Raw genomic sequence first — 19,233 nt, 5'->3', positions numbered from 1 at the left:
AGTTACCAATCAGCCTAACATGCATGTTAGGCTGATTGGTAACTTTAAATTGTCCCTAGGTGTGAGTGAGAAAGTGAATGGTTGTTTGTCTCGTTTGTCTCTATGTGGCCCTGTGATGGACTTGCGACCCGTCCAGGGTGTACCCCGCCCCTCGCACAGTGATTGCTGGACATGGGCACCGGCGACCCCCGTGACCCAAAATGGAATAAGCGGGTAAAAATAATGGATGGATGGATAAGAATGATCGAGTTGTTTTAATTAAAAATCAATAAAATGGACATTAACAACGAACTGTGCATTATGTATGTGGTTTCTGCAGGGGTCACTTACCTCCATGGGGTAGAGCGCCATCAGCACAGCAAAGCTGCTCAGATGTTCACATCTACACACGGTGTGTGTGACGTTGGTTTGTTGCTGAGTGCAACCATCTGAGGACCAGGCCCCGCTTTCACTCCAGTACACACAGATGAAGCCCACCTCAGGGCTCGTCTCTTGGTCCTGAATGCAAAGCAAAACCAGCTTTCAGTGAGACGGTGTTGTATTTAGAGCTTTCTGTAATCTTAAGACAGCGCCAAGTATTTCACGTGAAATGTTATGTTGCCTTTTAAATATATTTAGGAGCTAAGATTAGAACTGTAAAGAAGCAGGAGATCGCTTTGGAGTTTAGGTGTAAAAAGAGGACACTTAATTTAGATTTTTGGTGTTGTTGTCCATAACGCTCAGAAGATGTGGCATTTTAGAGGAAAAGGACCGCAGTGGAGTAATCGAAAAGACTGGATTACCTGTAGATGTCTGAAGGTGATGTTGACAGGGCTGCTCAGCTTCTGGGTGGACGGATTAGAAACCACAACAGACACGACTTTGGAGAAAACCTGGAAGGACACGTCATCTTCTTCAGCTTCTTTGAGCTCCTCGAAGGATCTGTTCATGAATCCCTCAAGGTTCTTGTAGCTCAACAATGCAGCGAGTGCAAACCCTGTATGGAAACACTCAGAGTAAGATTGCGTTTTTGGATGAAGACCAGTGGTGGCTGCTCCATTGGGGCAGGTGGGTCGCAGCCACACCTAAAACAATTAATTTGCCCCACAAAGTAGATCCTCCTAATAAACAATGTAAATTACTTATTTATGAAGTATTGTTTTGTTCTGTGTTTTTCAACTGTTTCGACAATATAAAATCAAGTTTTTAATGATTTTTAGTGATTCATTTTCAGATTTTTACTTATTTACTGTTATGGGGCGATACCGTTCACTGACCCTCATTCATCAAGCGGATCAGAACATGTCTCCTGTGATCCGAACATCTAGCTCCAATAAAATTTCACTTGGGGCGTCAGATTTTTTGCCCTACGGACACTTTTGTCTGGTTTAAATGCATTAATACGGCCACTACTAGACCTGACGTGAGCTCAGAGCTGCGGTGAAACCTGCTGAGCTCAACAGTGGAGATATGCATTTTAAATCCATTTGGAGTAGACAGAGGGGACCAGAATAGAAAACTGAGGAGGACAGAGGAGAGACAAAAACCGAGGAAAACCAGTTCTGTGATGAGCGCATGTGGCTGTGATGGGTCACTGGTTAAATCAGCGGTCTTGTAGACATAAGTCGGATTTCTTCGTTCTACATTACACAACGCTTAATGCAATTTGTAAAATTTGTGTTGTTACTGATTCAGGAACTTAATGTCTGCTTAGATGAAGACTATTTTTATTTATCAAAACAAAACAAACAAACAAAAAGGTTTACCAGGATATGGTCCTGTCCCTGCAGCTGTAGACCAGTCGGTGTTCAGACTAGTGTTTCCATTGGTCAAATGGAGAGGTCCAGTTGGGCGAGTTTTCCCTTTTATCACAGCGATCTGTGCAACTGTTCAAACATGTAAAATCATCTTGATGCCCTAAAAGGTTCATGATCAAGAAAGGAAAGAAATCTGAGCTTTAAGACTAAAAGCTGTTACCGGTTTCTTTGGTGTCCATCTTGGTGTTGTTGACTTTGAGCTGAGGACCAATCAGTAAAATCGAGTTCTCCACGGCACCAAGCAGCCCGCTCACACCTTTACTGCTCTCCACGGGTCCAGGAGACAGAACCAAGTCAGTCGCCGTCAAAAGTTTCTATCCAAGGTGCACGACACAGGAGGAGGATTTAGAAATCTTAAAGCGTTTGTATCAGGTTAAGGTTTCCTGCAAGTCTTTTTTTTTCTAACTTCCCTTTTTTTTTATTGTTTTTTAAATTTATTTATTTTTGCAAGTTTTTTTTTAATTTTGTGACATTATTGAAAAAAAGTGGGGTAGGCTTTTATTTTCTTTTACATTTGTTGTACAGCGAAGACAAAATAAAAACATTGCAACAGCTTATTTAGATGCTTTAAAGTGTAGTGCAATACAACTTTTACGTTCTCTTATGAGAAAGCTTTTGTCGTTCAAGACAAAAATATTTTTTTTATTCTGAAGGTTTATTGCTCTCAAATCAATAAAACTTTTTACATACGCTTTTAATGATGTAGGGCCTACATGGCAACCCCTGAGAAAAACCCTCTGTTTCCAACTTCTGGTTAAGTTTGCACATTCTTTGCATGAAGTTTCCAAATGTAACTGCTTGTGTTTTTGTATCTTTTTCTCACCTCTAGCAGCGCTTCGCCATCAGCCTTCCCTTCACCGGGAACAGTTGAGTCGGACAGAGCCAAACAGCTGTTTCTCATCATGGTCAATATGTCTGCCAGGCCTCCGAGTGACTGGAAAACACAGACGGAGGGAATAAAGAGACTATTCTGCTTCCCATTAACTGAATTTTAGGAACACAGTGCCTTAATGGGCCGCAGGCAGGTCTGGTGAACAGACAAAATTAGTGGCAGTGTTCTTAGAGGACCTAGAAAGGTTTGGCTACTATCTTTCATAACCGTTTATCCTCTCAGTGTGGTTAGTAAACTTTTTGCTGCAACGACTCAAATGTGCTCAGAACTGTGCATCCAAACTTACCGGTGAAGGCTTGCTGGCTGTAAACCTGTCACAGTTGAGCTCTAGATAAAAATAAAAAAATGGAAAATTACGCAGACATTTACATTATCTCCAAACCAGCTGACGTCACTTGATTGCAACATTCGTTTTGAAGAAATAAGAGTGACAAGCAGTGAACAGAACCTTCACATTATCATGTGAGACACCCCAGGCCATCTGGAAATGGACCAAACAGCAGAAGATATTTTCCTCCACTTAAATAAAAAACAAAAGCCACAATGTGCACATTTTGTAAGTGTTGCAAACACTTACTCGAGCATGGTGTCCGTTCGTTGCCATAGTTGGTGTATCCTCTTTGACATTTACACCAGTAGCTCCCATTAATGTTCTCACAAGTCCCTTTGTCTCCACAGATATTTTCTTGGTTCTTTTCAGCTTCCTCACATTCATTTATGTCTGCAAAAGAAAACGGAAGCGTAAGTCAAGGCTGAAAGGTGAGATTAGCAGTTTAAGGCAGGTAAAAACAAATTGCTCGAGTTGACAATGGAACAAACATGTCTGCACTTTCACCAGCAGCTCACTAATGTGGGTTTCTTGTGCGAACCAGTCAACTCTATTAATCACTGTAACCTCCCACGTTTACATCCGCCAACAGAAACAGCATTAAAACATTAGGGAAAGCAAAAGTTTTAGACCCAAGATCATTTTATGCTGGGAAATTAGAATCATAGCCTTTTTGTTCAAGCATTAAAGAGGTTTTGCACAGTTGTGTGCAACATTGCACGATGCAACCAGGTCAAATTTTAGCTCAACATGTTGAAAACTGGCTTCGTTGTGTTTGCATTGTTCATTAGCCATGGTGTCCATCTTCAGTTACGTTAACGTCAAAAGTTTTTTTATTTTAGATGTCCATCCAAGAATACTTTCCGAAAGCTTTATCCAAATCTATTAGGTGGTTCATGAGATATTTAGCTAAAACAGCAACAGGGTTTTCTTTGAATATGTGTTGTGAATGACTTTGAGCTGAAAATACATCAAATCTTCACACAGTATCTGTATAATTGTTGTAATTATTGATATTTTTGTGTTTTCGCAAGTCAAGCAGCAAGCGCAGCCATTTTGAATTTGACTGGCTCCAAATGTCAATCGCTTGTAGATGTACATTCAATAAATAATTCCTGAAAGTTTTCTTGAAAATCTGTCAAGATATTCAAGAGATATTTTGCCAACAGACAGACAGAGTCTACTCAAAATGGTTAATAGCAAAATAAAAAAAATAAAAAATCATTCTTGCATAATTTATAAAATGCACTCTGGATCAGTTTCAGAGGCTAAAAAAAAATGCTGCTAATGTGTGAAATTGTACTCAAAAGCCTTTTTTGGTCTTAATAGTTTTATTAAACTGGATATTGACTGCTGCCAAATAAAAAAAATACATTTTTATCAGTTTATTATTGATCAGTGGATGATCAAGGCTCTTTATCAGCGAACCTCCTGAACAGTATAGTTGTTGTTTCCGTTGTGGAGCTCGTTGTACCTGCCATGGTCATCTCATTGTAAAATGCTTATGAATCAAATCAGGAATATTTTTGCTTTCCATCTGCATTTCACGTGCAGGCTCGTTTATACACACTTTAGTGACGGTGTGTCGAAAACCAGCCGGTAAAAGGCTGGGGAGTTGTCAGAAACACGATCGTGTCTGGACATTGATTTAGATGAGGTCTTTCTGCTGAGACCTGCAGACGTCCTGTTAATCAGCTGCCTGTGTTTGTTTGCATGTGGAGCAGATAAGTGAGACCTGATGACTCCGGATGGACTTTACTTCCAGTCGGGGACACTCGTTTTTAAAGCTGTCCGCTTGTGATCGATTCTGCCAGGATGTTGGTTTCAGGTCCGAATAGGGCCAAAGACAACACAACTCAGCCGTTAATGAAAAGCTACTTTTACCAAAAGGAATAAAAAACTTCAAACATGGCCATTAATAATAGCAATCTATTTGAATTAATTTCACAATAGTTTAATATTTATGCTACAAAGTTAAGTCAGGTCCTCTGGACGGTTTCTTTATTGATTGAGACATTTCCTCCTTCATCCAAAGGACTTCATCAGTCTGAGGAGCCACAACAACTTCAGTCAGCACACTCACATAGTGTACCAACCAGTTTGATGGTGATAAGATGGTTTCTGGGGCCCGCCCTCTCCCCTGTCAACTCCTCTGAGGCAGCCATAGCCAGGATTATTGCGCATGAACTTTGATGTTTTGAACCACTCCGAGGAGTCGACGGGGAAGAGGGCGGACTCCAGAAACCGTGGTTGGTCCACTATGTGAGTGTGCCATTTGTGGAACTGAGTTTGTTGTGGCTCCTCGGACTGATGAAGTCCTTTGGATGAAGGATGAAACGTCTCAACAAAAAAATTAACCGTCCAGAGGATCTGACTGAACTTTGTTGGAGTTTTTTTACCTGGATTATTGAGCATGAACTTTGATGTTTAATATTTATGATTCTTTTTCTACACAACTGCTTTACAAAACAGAATAAACAAGTAAAAAAGGTTAAACTAATGTTTAAAATGAACTTTTGTCTTGCGCTGGGTGCCGGCAGAGTGGATTTACCTTTAACTACTGAGTAACTTCAGGAATTTAATTATTCACTACAAACCATGTTTGCAAAAGATCCAAAAGAAGAACAAACTAATAGTCTTCCTTCTTTTTTTTTAACAGTTCACGATGAAATGTACCACTACTGTCAGGGGATTTGCTGTTGCGGCCTTGTGGGGTCTGGTCTGGTTTACTGACAGATGATGAAGATGTGATTTTCTGTATAACAGAGACTACTCAACCAGTTAGTTTTCATAAATCCTCTACTTGTGTTATTGTTACACGGTGTTTCTGCATTTGTCAAATAGATCTCTGTTGAATAAACTGCATGCCGTCATGTCTGAGTGCAACTTAAGCTCCCGGTGTTTACAGATGTAATGAATAATTGTGTTTATGTGGAGGGGGTGTAGTTAAAAATGAGCAGAGGCAGCATTTGGCAGAAGGTACTGGATGTTCATCAAATGATAATGACAAGAAGAAGTGGAGATAAATTAAAGCTGAATTCTCTGGATGCAACCTGCTTGCAGGCAACTATTATTTTATTTTTATTTCTCTAAATCTTTTCTTGATGTTCAGTAGATCAAACAGATATGAATAGAGGTAGATGTGCTGTGTATAAAAAAACTGGAAGTTCAGTCCTTGTGTTGTACTGGAAGGAGTCCAGGGCAAGCTGGCAGACAGGTGAGCATGACCACAGGTGTTTGTTACACAAAGTGCAGCTGAAACAGGAAATCCATGAGCAAAGACAGACAAAAAGATGAGAAACATAAACAGACTCATTGAGAAGACAACAAGGACCTCACAGAGAACAAAGGAAACCATTTATACTGACAAGTACGGACTGACGCTGCAGGTGATGTAGTTGGTAAATTAAGGCCAGAGATGAGGTGAAGCGGAAAGTAAGACCGTAACTGAAACACACCAAGAAACACGCTAATCAAATCAATACAAAATATTTAAAAAAAAACAAGAGTAACAATCAAGCATCAGATGACTTATTTGACTTGAAACCACACAATCCTACAAAAAGAAATTTACAAATACACCCCTTGTAGGAGCATTTTTGTTTATCAGGTAGTGTAATAAGAGATGACGTATTATCAGTGAAACCTAGAAAAAAAGACTCCATGAAGTCTGGGTTGAGGTCCTGACCCGGTACATCCTCTCTGATTTGTGGGAGTTCTGCTCTGCCAGCTCCTGCACTCACAGCCAGACTCTAATCAGCAGTGCCTGAGAATCATCCATTAGATGAGCATGAGGAACATAAAAGGCTGCAGAGGAAATTCAGCCAGCGCTGGAGCATTGCCTGCCAACGGTAGTTCTGTTCTAGCCTTTTACTCACATCTGAAACTAAATACTAATGAATTTATATTCTCTCCATGCCTCCAGCAATTAATCTCTGATGTCCTCCTGTTTCCTGGATTCTCTTCTGTGGACCTCAAGCTCCTCTGTGCCTCCACACCTTCCTACCACTTGCCTAATGTCTGCCATTGTTCAGACATACACCTTCTTCATCTGGAACCATTTGGGTCAGCTCTCCCCACTACTGATTCCGACCTCCAATGTAAGAAAAATCAACAACATTATCACCCCTGCCAACAGACCACTAATCATCTCCTTACTCTTCAGGGTTCCAGCTCCCTCTATGATTTACCACTTTATAAATAAACACGGTAAATTCATCCTGAGTCTTAGTATCTGTTCTTCTCTGTCCATATATCTGGGTATAGCAGCAATTGTTATATGATTGAGTGTACGAGTGATAAGTAAAGGCTGTTGTGGCACAAGAGATAAGAATAGTATAAGCTTTGTGAATATCTGTAAAAGAGGGGTTATTTTTATGATTCTTATGTTGTTCGGCTGATTGTTTTTGCACCTCTTCAATGAACCTTAATTTTTGCTGTCATTATGAAATTCAGTGTCGTCTGGTTTTTAATGAAAGATTTAAGTCTTCGTATGTTTTAGCCACAACATTTGGCCCCACATTGGGCGCCAGATTGGGTTTGCAAGCTTTTCCTTTTTCCCTTCAAATGTAACATATGTAAACATAATGTATGGTCTTTGTGGGCAAACCATTTTAATGGTCTTCAGTCATGGTCTTTATCCATGTGTGCAGTTATATACCGTAATATTTTTATGTTGCTTTTGGAGTAAATGCTTTTTCCACACTGACTGGTCTTTCAGCAGCCAATGTCAGTGCAGGACTTCTTTCACTGTGAATAAAGACCCTCGCTGACCAGTTTCTGCCAACATCTTCACAAGGTCTTTAATTTTGGGTTTGTTGCACACGTTTCATACCAAAACATCCATCTCTAAAACAGAACCTTTCCCCTTCCTGAGTGGTATGATGGCAAAGCATTCCCATGGTGTTTGTGCTTGCCTTTAATTGGTTGAACAGATGAATGTTCAGGAATTTGCAAACTTGATGATGACATCATCATCATCATCTGAGCTTTCCCAAAATATTTAAGTGCATTGCAATCTTAGTGTATGAGAATGTGTGATTGTAAAGTAATTTAAATTATTTCTCTCATTCAGGCATTTAGCAAAAAAATAATAATAATTTGAGGAATAATAATATAAGGAATTGTAACTGTCCTACAACAGGAAAGGTCTAGTTTGATTTAATGACAGACAACTTGAAAAAAAAGTTGTCTTTTTCTACAGTGTATGTAAACATCTGGTTTCCTCAGTACGTCTCCTCACACCATGCTTATCATTTTACACATTTAGTTCAAGCTGAGTTCACCAGAAATACATTTGTACAAGTACAAATTAAGTTTAAAAAAATTAAATAGGTCAAAGACAACACTGACCTTCGCAGTGCTCCGTCCTGTTGTTGTGACTTTTGTTGACGTATCCAGACGGGCAGACGCACCTGTAGCTCCCGATCAGATTTTCACATTTAGCCAGTTTACCACAGATGTTTTTATTTTTTAGACATTCGTTGGTGTCTGACAGAGGAACAAATGAGAACACTGTCAGTGTCACATGGTCTAACACACACACACTTACACACACGTACTTGAACTTACCAATGCACTGGCCATCTTTAGCTGTGAAGTTTGTAGCCCTATTCTTTGGCAAATTTTCAAACCCAACACGACACTGACAGTAGTAGCTGCCATTCGTGTTGAAGCAATTTGAGTTCTTCCCACAAATAGTCACATTTTCTTGACTCGATGATTCACACTCGTTAATGTCTGTAATTTTGAAAACAGTGAAATGAGTTACAGTTAAAGATGAATTTGGCTGAAGTATAGTCAGAAATATTTCTCACTATGTTGACCTAGTTGAGTAAAATGCTACTACATGCACTAAAATATAAATAATAATAATAATAATAATGATAATGCTAATAATAACTGAAGAAAATAAAAAACTACATCATAAACATTACAAATATTGGTAAATTTAACATCAACATTTTACAATTGTAATAATTTCTGTGAGTTTTGTTTTTTTTGAGCACTGGTGGTCATAAAATAAACTGTATAAGAAAAGATAAATCATGGATGATTTACCAGAACATTTTCCTTCTTTAAATTCTAGGCCGTTATCACAGCTTCCAGATGCAGAGCTGATGAGCACAAAGATGAACCCTGTGGAGGAAGAGGGACAAAATGTCAGATTGCTGTTGCAGTTAATCCTAAATCTACAACACAAAAACAATTCAATTTCAATTCAGTTTATTTATATAGCGCCAAATCACAACAAAGTTGTCTCAGGGCACTTTACAGGAACATTCACATACATAAAAGCCAATTAGTAAAGTTCTCTATCTAAGGAATCCAGCAGACAAGTTGAATCTTGGCTTCATTGCAGTTTCCCATCCTGAGCAAGCACAGTGGCAACAGTGGAAAGGAAAAACTCCCTTTTAATAGGAAGAAACCTCCAGCAGAACCAGACTCAGGACAAGCGGCCATCTGCTTTGACCAGCTGGTTTGAGAGGACAACCTATTAAGAAAAATAAACTTGTTTTTTTTTTCTGTTCTCTTCAGCCATTGAAGGGTATATAATGCATTTTGATATTTACCAACTTTCATATGGAGAAAGGTTTAATTTAATATCAAAATTAATTTCTAGTCAGTAATATTGGTTTTGTGCAACTTTTCATACCCACTGTTTGTGATATAGATGTGTTGCACTGAGAATATCTCTAAATTTGAACAACACAAACTTCAGGAAAGTCTTATATTTTCAGGGTTGCTGCTTTTAACTATAATTAGTTTTTACAGTAGGGTGTAAAATAGAGGCAAGAAAGCAGGATGAAAGTAGAAAATGCAGAGGTGGGTAAAGATATTTTGGAAGGATGGATGTTTATACTTTGTAGTTAGCATTGTCTGCTGCTGAAGCTAAAGGTGGAGCAATAATGTTTTTGCCTCAAACTGTGTGTGTGTGTGTAGGGGGTGTGTATTTATTTGTCTGTACAGGTAGCAATATGCATCATGAATGGATCTTAATAAAACTTTCAGAAAAATATAATTGGAGGAACAGGAACAAATAATCAACCCAATTCAACATGGCTACCAATGCTACCTTTGCCAACATAAAAATGGCCCTGTCAGTCAGTTTTACAGATATTGAGCTAAATTTGGTGTGTTTGTGAGACTTATTCCCAATTTATTCTGAGACATCTACAACTGATTAACTTTTGGAGACACTCCAAATTAAGATGGTCACTATAGCCAACCATTGATAGAAATCCTCAGGAGGTCGACTGATCATTTTGGAAAAAAGCTGAGATTATTTTAGCCCAATAAACAATTAAAGGAAACTTTATTTAAATAAAAATATATAATTAAATTTAAAAACAGAAAATATATTCATCAGTTATGCACTGCATTTTTGTCTTTTAATGGTCATCAATCTATAGCAGTGGCTCAGACTAGCAAAAACCTTGTATAATATTTGACTTTGGCCTGCAATGTTGACCTTGGAGCTGAGGTGATGAAAAGTGTATGTCACACTCCAGATCTGAGCAGATCAGAAGTTATGGCCCAGACAAGGGAAAGTTTACAGATGTACGGACATAAAGCCTCCATAATAATCATTGCTATATTTTGCTAACACCGAAACAAACAGTTGATTCCCAACAGTTGTGCTCAGTAGCTTCAAGTATAAGTTGTGATTGACTCTCAGGCACTACTATATGAGTTATAGCCATTTCAGTTGTTGCCGAGGTCACATAACTGCTCAAGTTCAAGTCAACTTTATTGTAATTTCCACCACATGTGGTACATGAGGTGGAACAAAATTATGTACACAGGGTCCCAGTTACACCCAAAAATATCAAATGTAAAATGAAACAGTAAAAAAGGATCAAGATACACTAAGATTAACAAATGACACACAGTACTTGTTCAGGCCATCTTAAAATGGATTGACCCCAAAAGTGAGTCTGTTGTAGATTAATATTTATTAATAACAACAATATAATAATAACATTTATTTTACAAGATGGGTCAACTGAGAACCAGTTCTCATTGACAATGGCAACCTGGCCTAGAGGCAGCAACACAAGTAGACCTAAAAGTACAATAATGGTTTCTTTGTGAGAGTTTGTAAGAATTATTAGCTGGTTTGTGTGGTTTATACTAATAGGCAAAGTGAACACACACATAGACACTGGCGGGTGATGAACATGAGCAAAGTGCAATAAAGAGGGATCCCTGTTTGTAAAGTGCTCACTCTTATCCTTCATTTCAAATGATTCTACACAAATGAAAATATAATTCAGACTATTAAAGAGTCTGGACCAATAGATGCAACACTCTGGGACTTTAAACACACCGGAAGAGTTGTTCAAGCACAGTGTTTAACTTATAGGTCAAGAGGAGGAATGTTAATCATTCTCTGTCTCTGTTCCCAGAGACTTTCAGTAGGACAATCCAGTCTGCCTCACTTTTATTCAGTTTTTAGCACTTGTTTGTTAATGCTCACATGTTTTCCCATTTAGCTCAGCCTGTGAACACATCAAAACTTGTGTTTGTGTGTTTTTTCTTTTCCCCTTTCGAAATGTCACCCATGACGTAGTGTCACAGTGACAAAAATAACCTTTGCTTTAAGTCAGACTAAAATCTGTCACATTTCCATGACTAAGAAGTCAGTGAAACTGGAGGAAACAGCAATCCGTACACATGGGGTTTAACATTCCCAGTGTTTCCCTCCTTTGACCACAATGAGCCTTCTGTTGTTGGGCGATGAAGCTGGAGTCCCACAATTATGCCTGAGGCGGTCCAGACTTGGTTTGACACTAGCACTATGTGTGAAAAGCTGACTAAGTAATTATGCAATGAAATATCTGCAGATGAAAGCAAGAACTATTTTCAGAGTAACCTCAGCCCACAGACTCATTTCAATAGAAAACAGGAAAGTTTACCTTTCACTGTCTCTTTTGACATGTGTTTCTTCTGAAACTGCATTTATTGTAACATTAGATTAGAGCTAAATGCTGACAAAGCCCTTCTTCACTGAGGGATTTCTCTTAAGCAAATGCAGGAGCTTTGTTTAGAAGTTAAAGTGGTTAATAAAGGATATAAGTCACTTATTTAACTTTCAGCAGCTGTTTGAAAAATTACAAGTAGTACGTCAAAGTCTCCCCTCGCCGAGGGATTTGTATAGTGAATGTTTGTAGTTTTCAAAATGAGTGTTTTTCTGGCCTGGAACTGAACAGGGAATGCAAGTAAACCTTAAGGGTTTTGTGCAAGATATTTAAGTGGGTATGAGTTACACTGTGTATAAGAATAGAGGTTGGGGGGGTTCAAGGCAGTGCAGGGTGGTGGATCCGGGTGAGCAGAGGGAGCAATTTTATCCACCACCAGGCACAATGGCAGAGCCAGGGGGTGTCCAATGGCAGCCTTAATTCATCTTCAGCTGGCCCAGTGGCCACACCAGCCATTTGAGGAAACTACTTTTAAGCAAAAATGGACAATATTGGATTATATCAAATGATTGGATGGCTGTTTTATACACACACATAAATATAAGTCTTTACTGTGGGACTTCCAGATCCAGACTGATCAACTAACAATGGCTAACCAACAGGACATTGTGGTAGTCAATAATCAAAAGAGGAAAGCCGTGGTGATAGATCTAGAAATCTCAAGTGACTGTAACATCTGGAAGAAGGAGCATGAAAAGCTTGAGAAATACCAAGGGCTGAAAGAAGAAATACAGAAGTTGTGGAGAGGCCAAGCACCAGTAGTCCTAGTGGTCACTGGAACAATTGGTGATGTGACCCCCCAAACTGGAAGAGTGCCACCAACAGATCCCAGGAACAACATCAGAGATCTCTGTCCAGAAGACTGAGCAGATTCCTCAAACTTCCAGGCCTCTGGTAGAGGACACAATTATGAAGTGACGTGGAACCGCACAATATCAGTAGGGTGAGCTCGTTTTTGATAGTGACTTCTTTTGCATCTAGATGAAAACCCACACTAAAATGCAAGTGTAAGAGTTCCAGCATTTTCTTTTGCAGCTCTTTGGTGACAACAGATCTGCACCTGAGGATCATTCCCTTGATGAGCTGCAAGGACTACGTACTCAAGGCAGTTGATGACTGATATCCAATGCTAGTATCTGCCTTTCGGTAGTTGTTCCTAGCCTTTACCTTGTTCCTTGTGTTTTGTGAAAGACTAATCTTGATCTCTTGTTGTAGCTTGACTCCTGTGGTCCTCCTGAGCCTTGGACCTCACTGTTTGCCTCCTGAGCCTCCTTTTGATATCTTCAGCTGTTCCCTGCCTTCCACCACTTGCCTAACGTTTGTGTAAGGCATTTTGAAACCTTTTTGGATTTCATCCCTGTGACGACTCTGCCTGCTTATAGTAAGAAACTGAATATCAAAACCAACACCCCAGAGGAGCTTCCTATTAATGATGTTCCCTACTCTCCAGTGTTCCAGTCCAGGTCTACAGATCCAGCATACTGTTCCTTATTATTCACTTCTGTAAATGGCCGTGAAGTTGTTGTTCTCAGTCTCATACTATCTAGATATAGAGCCAAACCTTACAACAAGTCAGCATGTTTCTATAATATCTATTTCAGGTTATCCAGCTCACAAGGTTCATATTTATACATGGTGGCAGCCACCTTGGATTTTGATGGGGTATCTCAATATTTGAAATAAACCTTTCTTTTGCTTCAGTGCACTGTGCAGTTACTGCAGACACCAAAATGGAAGTTGGTACCTCACTTATTTTTCAATAGCTCACAAGATGGACTGACATATTGGATGGCAGCCATCTGGGATTTTGACTTGGCAACCCGATTTTTGATGGTGAGGTTTCTTGCGATGTAACAGCCGTAATTGTATAGTGTTTCTTTAAGACAGTCCACGTTATTGCTAATGATGACACAAGTGTGCGACACTGCTCTCTCTTTACGCAACTTGGGAGGAACGTGTTGCTGGATGAACGCACACGCGGATATGGACACTTTAAATTCCTAACTCTAGTAATGTTGTGGGTTGTTTGGGTTCTGCTTATTTCATGTTTGATAAGATAGCAGCCGTTCAACCGGGCTTTGTAAGGTTGGTGAAGAGTGTGTTTATTAAAGGGCAAACACTGTGAAAATCCCAGTACCAGTGTGGTTGTGAGTTTTTGACTTATGTCGATTGTCTGATGCCTCCTCTCCGCCACTGAATACAACTCAAACGTAACAAAAACTAGATACAGTATATAGAAATTGGCAAGTTACTTTTTTCCAAGTTATCCAGTGCACACATATACATATGTATGTGGTGGCAGCCATCTTGTATTTTTATGAGGCAACCCAGTTTTTGATAGGATCTTACCTATGCCTTGATATAGCCACATAGAAAAATGGAAGCCAGTAGTTATTTTTAAGTTATCCAGCTCACAAATGGACAAACAGAGTATATTTCTAAATTCTCTTGTCTCTGCAGCAGGGAACAAAAGGGATTGGTAAACTTTCTTAATTCTTATTATGTAATCATTATCATTAGTTATAAATAAACTAAAAGCAACTCTATACTGTCCTTGATAGACTATTTGAAAAACAGAGACAGTCATAAATGGTAAATGTATTGTACTTACAGTATATAGTACATTTCTATCTTTTCAATATACTCAATGCGCTTTACACTACAGTACAATCTGTGCCCTCATTTACCCATTTATACAGCACTCTACAACTCTATTGTTGACAGCACAATGGCTCAGTGGTTAGCACTGTTGCCTCCCAGCAAGAAGGTTCTGGGTTCAATCCCTGGGTGGACCTGGGGTCTTTCTGTGTGGAGTTTGCATGTTCTTCTCGTGCTTGCGTGGATTTTCTCCGGGTACTCCGGTTTCCTCCCACAGAACAAAAGCATGCATGTTAGGCTGCCTTCAGGCCCAAGCCTGAGAGAGATTTGTGATCTCAGTGAGATTTGCCTGGTTAAATAAAGATTAAAATGGATACTACTATATCTATACTGAGAATAATCAGTGCTTTATCACATTCATACACCCATGGGACACACATCAGAGGTAATGAGGTGTTCAATGTCTTGCCCAGGGACACTTTGGCATGTGACTGCTGGTGGAATTGAACCACTAACTCTTGCATTGGAGGACGACTGCATTAACCACTCATCCACAGACGCCCATATTACTGTAAAAGTGATAGCGGTATACATAATACTGTATTTATTCTGTAGTCAGGTTTTGCATAGACCACTAACACCAAAGAGAAGGAACTGTCTGTTTTTCTGACATTTTAGGTACTGTTAGAGTTATAATAGTGTTTAATTTTTATATTCAGATGTTATAACCTTGCCTTCAGTATTTGGGAAGGAAGTCAGACGCATGAACGTTCTTATAGACAAGACAAACGTTTAAATGTTTTATTATGTTTTCCCAACTCAAGTTATATTTTAATCATGACTTTAAAAGAAAAAATATTTAACTCTAATCAAAAGCATTACATTTTTGCTTCTATAATGATAGCTGGAAATCCCACATCTAATTGCCGATAAGGATGTTATGTCTTTCTGGATATCTACAGACAGATTTTATCAACATAACAGCTTCTCATCGGTGAAAAAAAAAATTAAAAAGAGGGATTACGTTTTACCAATGTATAACTCAAAGTAATGGCCAAGTTAGATCAAGTCCAGTGATTCATCCCCTCTGGTAATTGTGTTATGATGTTGCAATGAGTGCTGAGGATTCAGGGTCAGAGGGAAAACACGATAACCAACATCTGTCTGAAATCTACATTTCATTCAACAACTTCTGTCAGGAGGCTGGAGATCATCTGATCTTAGTGACGACTGTGACAATTCAAGAAGTGAAACTAAATCGCCTTTAAACTCAGTGGACATACTGTATCATTAGAAAGTTACTTATATCAAATGTGCTAAATTACAGAGTTCATAGTTTATGCACTAAAATGAAAGTACTTTTTTCACATGCGCTACTCATTTTGACTCGGTTTATTTACCGTTATCTCGTGCTGTGAAATGAAAGAAAATAGGTCCAGTTTAAATTAATTTATAAAAGTCTTAGCCCTTGCAACCCTGGCCTTCTCCAACCTCTGCGTCCCCACACCCTTCAGATTAGTCCAAGTTTTAAACTAAAATCATCTGATGCTGAAAAATGATAGAATAATGGCCATTTTTGTTAAACCTTGAAAATAATTTTAAGTGCATTTGAATGCAATATTGCTATATCTCACATGAACTATTAGCGGTTGGAGTATGGGTTGTGGAAGACTGTCAGCTACTACCACCCCATATATTAGTTAAATAACTGTAAAAAATTGTTTAATTATAGCCCTTTTAGTGTAAGCTGTTGCTGATTATCTTTAGTGGCAATCTTAATGTGGGTTGACTCCAAAAGTCATTCAGTTATAGAAGGACATCCAATAATTACTTTTAGCAAGTGTCATTAAAATCTGTCTAGTGGTTTATGAGATTTTTTCTAACAGACAGACACAGTTGATTACAGTAGTTTATGGCAAAGTTTTAAAAACAGATCATGGGCAATCAGCTAGCATTCAATATATGTGTTGGGAATGACTCTCAGCTACTGCAACACCAAACTTTACCTCAATATTCGTAAAATCGACTGAGTTTGAGCTGTGTTTATGTTTGCTAATATTGCTTGGCTGTGGCGGACATCTTGACTTCAACAGTCATTTGATTGTAAATGAACAGTCAAATATTTATTTCTGAAAGTTTTATCAAAACCATTCTGGTGATTCAGGAGGTATTTTGCTAACAGTACAGACAAAAACTGGCAAAAACACTATCGACTGTCTTTGCCTTCAGCGATAGGTAATAATGATGTTTGAGTCCGATCAAAGGAAAGGCAGATTAATAACTTAATAATCCTCTCACTTATTTAATTCATTTAAATCTTATTCAACTTCTGACACGAAGATCATGAACTCTGTTAAATTTTCCCAACATGACAGTGTTACTTTCTCAAAAGTCAGCCTTTCTCATTTTAAAATCTTGTGGTTCTTTATTTAAATAAATTCAAAATAGTCTTTTATTCTATTAAAGGAATGTATTTTAGTTTCCAGCTTGCTCATATGTTATAAATAAATAACTCCAACGTGTAGAGGTTCATGATTGAAATGTTAAAACATTTATAAACTTCCCATTTCCTTTCAGTTTTCTTTCTTTTTGTTCACTGGTTTTAGCACCAGCAGAGTTACCCTCATATAAGGACACACACACACACACACACACACACACACACACACACACACACACAGAGAGAGAGAGCTCTCATTCATACACTTACCCAGAATAAGTAGTTCCTTTCCAGACCCCATGTCAGAGGCAAACAATGGTCCCACAGGAAATTTATTTGGGAAATATAAGAATTGTGAGTAATTTTAGTTTAAATAAAACAATTAGGTCCAAGGTCCACAATAATCCAGAAGGTATCACAGAAGAAAAGTGTGATCCTCGTAAAGGTCTCGTGTTTTTTGTTGAGAATGTTCTTATGAGGCAGGAAATCCAGCAGTGAACCTTCACCAGCGTTCTTTCTGAGGCTCAGCCTGATCACGCCTCGCTGCCTGATTCTCCACCCCGTTTTCTCTCTGCTCTTCTATTCTTCTTTCTGGCTCTCCCCTCCTTCTCTTTCTATAATCTCAGTGGATTTTCATGGCCCAGTCTTTTCATTCACTTCAGATCTTTCTCCTGAACACGTTTCTCACACCGCCATCGTATCGCGTTGCTCGCACACAACCCCCTCTCTGTCTACTCAGTTTTGCACATTTCCCTCCAGTGGGCTCTATTTCAGGAGCTATTCAGAACAAAAAGGAGAGGGGGGCACTGAGGGATAAGAGCGGGGGACAGAAACAGGAAAGTTGGTGACTAATACTCAATATAAACAGCTTTAGTTTGGCCAGTAAGTACTCAAAGTCTGCTAAAAATTCCCATTCAGCATCTCCTCCCTCTTTTCCTTCTTTCCCTCCTCAACATTCAGCCCCTCACCCATTTTCCAGGGAGAAAAAACTTCTGCATTTTCTCAACCCCCCAGAAAGCAAGAAATCTGTCTGGAGACGGCTGCAGGGGGTGACCTCTACAAGACTGAAATCAGTTGTAGTTCAGAGAAAACAGGATCTAAAAACAAACATGAGCTGGTTATGCAACCAAGTTAATTTGCTGCAAAGTAATGGGTAAACAAAAGTAAATTATTAAAGATTAGTAGCAAATGGATCTAGTCAAATCTTGAAACAAAAATATTTGTGTTTTTTTTTAGTATGCTCAGCCCAAATTTTGTAAACTTTTTCTACAGCACCGAATGATAACTACAGAGCATGAACTGCAAAAATGAAATGTACTTTTTCCAGGAAAGACCTTGCTTGTTTCCATTAGATGATGCCAAACTGCAATAAACGTAATTTACAATAGCATATCCTTGTTGTTTAAAAATAAAAGTCTAATGTAAACCTGCCCCACTACAGTCTTGACTAATAATAGTTTTTATAACTTTTATCATGTTTGTTTTGTGTGGTTTGTGGTTCTTGCGTTTACTCATGTTGTGGGCGGCTGTGGCTGAGTGGTTAGAGCTGTCGTCCTCCAATGCGAGAGTTGGGGGTTCGAATCCACCAGCAGTCACGTGCTGAAGTGTCCCTGGGCAAGACACTGAACCCCTCATAGCCTCTGATGTGTGTCCCATCGGTGTATGAATGTGATCTAAAAGCACCGATTAGTCTCATTCAAATGATTTGTTCAATTAGCTTTGTAGAGATCTAGTCCTGTGTGAATGGGTAAATGAGGCACAGATTGTGTAAAGTGCTTTGAGTATCTTGAAATAAGATAGAAAGGTGCTATAAGTACAGTCCATTTATCATTCATGTTTCCTGTGTGTTCATTTGTTTAATCTTTATATACACTTTTGTTCTATGGCTCACTTCTCAGATCTTGCCCCGCCCACTCTCACCTGTTCTCAGTTGTCATGTTGCTCAGGTGTTTCCACACTGTTCATCAGCTGTCTGTTTAGTCTCACGTTTCACTCCACCTGTAGTCAAGCACTGTGTATTTGTGCCATGACCAGTTCTCTTCTCCAACGAGAATATGTCCGTACAGTCGTCCGAAAGATGGGCGGAGTGCACGTAGCTGATGCTATGATATTGCAGCCTCTTATCCTTTTCAGAATATATTTTTTAGATAGAAAAAGGGACGAAGCCATGAGGGGAGGATAGTGATATTACTAGTGTG

General features: G+C 39.0%; 1 protein-coding gene across 1 annotated transcript in view; it reads right to left on the bottom strand.

The window, feature by feature from the left end:
- Positions 1–17,337, bottom strand: part of LOC119422767 (adhesion G protein-coupled receptor E5) — a 27,484-nt gene extending 10,147 nt beyond the window's left edge. The window contains exons 1-11 of the mRNA XM_037690163.1: positions 17,306–17,337; positions 9,077–9,154; positions 8,588–8,755; positions 8,369–8,506; positions 3,266–3,409; positions 2,975–3,015; positions 2,620–2,730; positions 1,957–2,110; positions 1,746–1,865; positions 783–976; positions 331–498 (exon numbers count right to left, since the gene is read on the bottom strand). Of these exons, the coding sequence (XP_037546091.1) occupies positions 331–498; positions 783–976; positions 1,746–1,865; positions 1,957–2,110; positions 2,620–2,730; positions 2,975–3,015; positions 3,266–3,409; positions 8,369–8,506; positions 8,588–8,755; positions 9,077–9,154; positions 17,306–17,336 (1,347 nt within the window). The 5' untranslated portion in view covers position 17,337. The remainder of the gene's footprint in view (positions 1–330; positions 499–782; positions 977–1,745; positions 1,866–1,956; positions 2,111–2,619; positions 2,731–2,974; positions 3,016–3,265; positions 3,410–8,368; positions 8,507–8,587; positions 8,756–9,076; positions 9,155–17,305) is intronic.
- Between the last annotated feature and the right edge of the window lie 1,896 nt (positions 17,338–19,233).

This window comes from Nematolebias whitei, chromosome 16 (genome assembly GCF_014905685.2).
Source record: "Nematolebias whitei isolate Nwh7 chromosome 16, NemWhi1, whole genome shotgun sequence".
NCBI classification, from domain to species: Eukaryota; Metazoa; Chordata; class Actinopteri; order Cyprinodontiformes; family Rivulidae; genus Nematolebias; species Nematolebias whitei.
Note: the sequence above shows the minus strand (reverse complement) of the source record. Positions and strands in the feature narration are given on the sequence as shown.